At 42.8% G+C, this 5,836-nt stretch overlaps 1 protein-coding gene across 2 annotated transcripts; it reads left to right on the top strand.

Moving 5' to 3' along the window:
* The first annotated feature begins 256 nt into the window (after positions 1-256).
* On the top strand, positions 257-5,563 carry LOC123157184 (uridine kinase-like protein 2, chloroplastic). 2 transcript variants are annotated; one of them, XM_044575439.1, is made up of 14 exons: positions 257-715; positions 806-897; positions 1,320-1,389; positions 1,489-1,607; positions 2,043-2,139; positions 2,308-2,387; positions 2,828-2,968; positions 3,055-3,138; positions 3,283-3,343; positions 3,886-3,946; positions 4,542-4,635; positions 4,730-4,802; positions 4,922-5,004; positions 5,106-5,563. In XM_044575439.1, the coding sequence occupies exons 1-14, from the start codon at positions 532-534 to the stop codon at positions 5,247-5,249; spliced, it is 1,383 nt and encodes a 460-aa protein (XP_044431374.1). In that variant the 5' UTR covers positions 257-531; the 3' UTR covers positions 5,250-5,563. The 2 variants fall into 2 exon arrangements, with proteins under 2 accessions (XP_044431374.1, XP_044431373.1); XM_044575438.1 differs by having other exon boundaries at positions 261-715; positions 2,774-2,968.
* The last annotated feature ends 273 nt before the right edge of the window (positions 5,564-5,836 follow it).

Consider the following 5,836-nt stretch of genomic DNA (forward strand, 5'->3'; position numbering starts at 1 on the left):
CGTGCATCGAGCGGTGCAGCTTGCGAGCCTCCAATGAAAGCACACGCACAAACTTTTGTGGAGTAGAAATGGAAACCAGGGAAATAGTAGTAGTAAATGGAAGGAGAGCAAAATCGGAGCACCGAACAGGACCAGCAATCCGCTTTATTTTCCCCTGCTAAGCAACAGGAGAGGAGGACCAGCAGCTGCGAGGCGCAGAAAAAACAGAATCTACCCCACATATTCCCCGGCGCGTCACGGAGAAATATGATATGCCCCTCCTCTTCCGCCCGCCACAACCTCCGTGCACCGCTTCTTGGTGCGCCGTCCAGAGACCCGGCCCGCCTCCGCGTCCACGGAGTCCAGCCGCCTCACGGCGGGGTGCACGCGAAGCCGGCTCCACGCAGCGTCCTCCTTTCGCCACCACCACGTCCCCGTCCTCCCTCCCCCACCCAAAACCCGCCTCATCCCCGTGTCAAAACCTCCGAGCTCGCCACAGCGATCGCCAGCTCGCCTCGCCCACGCCCACGCCCGCGACCGCGGAGCTGACCCATGGAGGACGTCCTGGACTCGGCGGTGGGGGCCCACTTCAGCGGCCTCCGCCGCGACTCGCGCCGCCTCTCCTCCTCCCTCCCCTCCTCGCCCTCCTCCGCCACCTGCAACGGCGCGGCCGACGCCTCCGCGGCCGCGCCCAGCGGGCTCGCGTCCCCCACGCCCAGGCAGCCGTTCGTCATCGGTACCCCTCCGCGGCTCTCTCCTGCAGTTTCTCCGTCTTGGTTCTGTTTTCAGTTTTTTTCTTCTTCTTCCTTTTGGTTCGTTTTCAAAGGGGTGTGCGGCGGAACGGCGTCGGGGAAGACGACGGTGTGCGACATGATCATCCAGCAGCTCCACGACCACCGCGTCCTGCTCGTCAGCCAGGTCAGCTGCTGCTCGTTGCCCGTCGGATTGTGCTTATTTTCTGCTCTGCCTTTTTTATCTCCTCCGTTGGTGCTGCTCTGCGATGTCCATATGCTCGTGTAGTGCCTGTTACGTTTGTTCAGTTTTAGAGATCAGTGGGTGGAGTTGGAATCCTGTACTCTACTCTGATGATGGCGCACATTAATTACTACACTAAATGATTCCAACTGTTCTATTGGTGCTTTTGTTCGGGGAATTGGATCGATCCGTTATTACTCAAACTATCCGTTATTACATCGCTTCCAAGACGCATCCATTTTTCTGTTGAATTAAATCTGATCCAACTATTAAAACACATCATGGTACACACCACCAATTGCAGAAACCTTATTTCCAAGCATCCCAGGAGCAAGTATAACTAAGCTTTGGTTGCAACTTTGCAGGATTCGTTCTACCGCGGTTTAACTGAGGAGGAATCTGAACATGTGGAAGAGTACAACTTTGATCACCCTGGTACTTGATGTGACGAAAATCTATGCCTTCTTTTTACCACGGGGTTTGAATCCACTTTACTTTTTACATAAGGATAAGATTTTATTTTCTTGCTTGCAGATGCATTTGATACTGATCAGCTTCTGGAGTGCATGGGAAAGCTAAAGAGTGGACAGTCTGTTAATATTCCTATATATGATTTCAAGAATCATCGACGATGCTCTGAGAGCTTTAGAAAGGTGATAACTGACTGCATAATCAACCATTTATGTGAAAGTGATAATGCCTTTGTGAATGTAGTTATTGGTGAGTAAATTTGTATACAAATGTTTTCTGTAGAATATCTGGATGAGATGAAAACTGATAACCTGCAAAAAAAAAGATGAAAATTGATGACATGAAAGGCATGAATCTAAGAAATTATTGTTTTACTACCTCAATTTAAGTAAAATCTACAATTTACGAAGGTGCTAATGATCTGCTGTATGACCATGTCCCTAGCTCTTCTATTGTTAATCTGTAGAAGAACACGAGAGCTTGTGTTAAACAATGATGTCTAGTGTTGTTGGTGCTCTGTTTGATGCCTTTTCTTAATTCAAGCCAAATCAAATGGTTATGATTGTTAACTAGGTCCATAATTCCTCTTATGAATAGATCATCGGCTTTTTTGTTAGGTCAATGTATCAGATGTCATCATTCTGGAGGGCATTTTGGTTTTTCATGATCAAAGGGTGCGTGACTTGATGGACATGAAAATTTTCGTTGACACAGGTTTGTTGCTGTTCTATTTGGTTGCATATATGATTCATAACATCATGGCTACAATATTGGAGACATTGCATGCTCTGAGTGTCCTACCGTTTTGTTTGGTTAGTCATATTTATAGCTATTATTTGACCGCTCACCCTTTCTTCTGTTGACCATTATGGATCGGTTTAGATGCTGATATTAGGCTTGCCCGAAGAATAAGGCGTGATACAGTTGAAAGAGGTAGAGATGTTCTCTCAGTGCTTGAGCAGGTAATTCTACCACCAGTCTCGTCTGCTTCACTTTTGGATCTCTTAGCCTTATTCTATTCAAAGTATATTAACTCCCTAAGCTTCAACGCATAAGGCATACAGTATCCTGCTGTTTCAAAATATAAGGTCTGCATGCAATTTAAATTATTATTTCTCTATCATGCGGCCATCTCTCTTCGGTATCTATGAGTTAGCCTTTCAACAGACTATAATCTTCTTATACCCATGACACTACACAGGTATATCATTGTCGTCTCCAACTCTTCACCTATCATTCTGCCATTGTCCCCCCCACACAAATATGCCGCATGAAAGAAATGAAGTATATTGAGATACACATGCATGTCATTATCCTTTTTAACACAATTTTTTAATGAAATAATTAGTACGGGAGGTTTGTGAAGCCCGCCTTTGATGATTTTATCCTGCCTTCCAAGAAGTATGCTGATGTGATCATACCACGAGGAGGAGATAACCATGTTGCCATTGATTTAATTGCGCAACATATTCGTACAAAACTTGGACAACATGACTTGTGCAAATTATATCCAAATGTTTGTGTAGTTCAGACAACTTTCCAGGTATATTTATCGTAACTGTTGCTCTTTAAGATTTATAGTGGTACTTAGGTTTCCAAACTTGAGCTCTTAAAATTTTATCTGGACAGATACGGGGAATGCATACCCTCATTCGTGACCGGGAAATTACGACTCCTGATTTTGTCTTCTATTCAGATCGGCTGATTCGTCTGGTAATGGTCTTGTTTCTCATAACCCCTACCTCTTTGTCCTTTCTTGGATAAATTCCTTGAGTCCAGTGGCAAAGTTAAGCTGCATAGTTCATAAATGTAGTCGACTGTTTACTAAGTGTTGCTGGTACGGAAATATCTTGCTAGGTAGTTGAGCATGGTCTGGGGAATTTGCCATTTACAGAGAAGCAGGTCGTTACACCTACAGGTACATCACTGGTTCCATTGTGTCATGCACCCCTTTTGTTATCTGTTTTCTAAGAAATTAGTTGCCATGCTTCAGTCAAATAACTTAATTCCATACATCTGTTTGAATTATGGTTGGAGATGGAGAGCTGGAATAGCTACCTTTTTTTCAGGAACATGGCAGGTGCTCTGCCTTTCCATTTAGAAAAAGGTGCCTGGTTTGTTATACGGAAACCAGGTGAAAAAACACAGAATAGCCCCTTTATAATTTCAAAAAATACTGATCCATGTCGTCATTGGTTAACAGAGCTTGCGTGGAGATAAGGGCTTATCCCCTCAATTTGTGAAATTAAACTTGTACTTGTCCAATTTGTATTCATGAAATAATTTTCTGGAAGTCTGGGACTTCTAAAGATTGTTGGTTGTTTGGCTTATTTACTTCATATAACTGTCAACTGTGTATTTCTGTTAACGCAAGGCCCTGTGTACTCACTCATATTCTGTAATAGAACAAATAATGAAATTTCTGTACACTAACATCATGATTATTTATGCTTTGTCCAGGATCTATTTATTCAGGAGTTGACTTCTGCAAGAAGCTCTGTGGAGTGTCGATTGTTCGAAGGTATCCCCAACTTCTAAAATCTTATAGTTTAAAAGGCTGGAATTTTAATTTCCGTTATTCAGTTAAGGGGTTATGCCCGGTTCAAGAAAAAAAGGCTGGAATTTTAGGTACCACCATATTCTAGCTTATGCAGCTTCCATGTAGCTCATTTTGACTAGCCTCAATAATTCGCTATACCTGTACATAAACTATTATATGGATATTTCTGCACTCTATAGACACATATAAAAAATGCGCAATAATTCAGGGATGCAAATAATGTGTCAAATTTTGACTCGTTTGCGATTTGTCTTTACACAGTTCAGTTATCCTGTATTATATGTCTTAGAATTGACTTTTCAATCCTGGTACATAGCTCCCTACTTTTGTTCCATTCCATCAATTATTACAGTACTAAGTAACAGACGTTAATCACTATTAACTCATGCTATACTGCTGGCTAGTAGGAGCAACCAGAGCTGATTTAAACTTACATGCAATGTCCCGGCCTTCTTCCTTTTCCCTAGTTATACATTTTCAGTGAAATTACTCGTGCAATACATTTTTGGTAGTATTTTCCTGCACATGTTAGAATGATATATATGTTTCACTGCAGTGGTGAAAGCATGGAGAATGCTCTGCGTGCTTGTTGTAAGGGGATAAAAATAGGTAAAATCCTAATACATCGTGTTGGAGACAACGGACAACAAGTTGAGTGTTCTTTACATATACTTCAATTGAAAATGTTCTTGAAAATAGTTCACTACTGCGGTTTTGGTGAATAAACCTTACTTCTGTGTTCAGCTCATATACCACAAGCTGCCCGAGGATATTGCTCAACGTCATGTTCTACTTATGGATCCTGTGCTCGGTACAGGTTAGTGTTACATATCCGTCTAATCTTTTCTTGATCGTTCTGTTTGCATTTCAAATTTAGAACTAATAGAAGTTGGTTACTCCCATGACTAAAGTTTTAGTATACTTTGTTTCTGACAGGTAACTCAGCAAATCAAGCTATACAGCTTCTTAGAAGTACAGGAGTTCCAGAGGACCACATCATGTTTCTTAATCTTATCTCGGTAAAGTTGTCTAGCCCCCCATCTAGGAGTACTAGCTTAGTTACCATCCAGTACCTGTTTCCTTATTTTTGTTTAGCTTGTTTACGACATTCCACAAACAGGCTCCTGAAGGAATCCATTGTGTCTGCAAGCGATTCCCTGGTGTGAAGATCGTAACATCGGAGATCGACGCCGGGTTGAACGAGGAATACCGTGTCGTGCCAGGGCTGGGTGAATACGGCGATCGCTACTTCGGCACTGACTAATCGGCTCACGACGCCGCTTCCATTTGGCGGCGAAGCGATAGATGGGGTAGAGCTAACAGGAGATATACTGGTGTTTGGTTGTTGTATACCGGCAGAGTGGAGCGGAGGCATCACTCTGGCAACCATTGGAGGCACCAAGGTCACATGATGACGTGCATTATCATAATTCATATGGCTAAGATAGACACTTTGCGCCTTATGTTCATGTGACGAGCTTTGCCTTTTTGTGTGTGAGTTTTGAGGCCCTTGGCATGATTATAACTTGGTCCTCAGCAGTTATAATGGCTTGAGAAATGTATAGCTTGCCTTGGATTTGTGGGCTCGTGGCAGATACATGTCGTAATATTGCCTCAACATTTTTTCGACAAAAGTGGATTCTATTGGCTTAAAATGGAGCATCAAGAATACACAAACACAATGAGTACACACTCGGTCTCCGCATAGATAGGATGCACACAACACTTATACACAAGAAAACACGTCAACAAATAGCAAAGTCATATCTATACCCCTATATAGTGTGTGAATAACTTTGAAAGATGGTCGTTGGATGAAGCCAATTCGAATGGCAAATCCGAGCTCTATTA

Source organism: Triticum aestivum, chromosome 7B, assembly GCF_018294505.1.
Source record: "Triticum aestivum cultivar Chinese Spring chromosome 7B, IWGSC CS RefSeq v2.1, whole genome shotgun sequence".
NCBI classification, from domain to species: Eukaryota; Viridiplantae; Streptophyta; class Magnoliopsida; order Poales; family Poaceae; genus Triticum; species Triticum aestivum.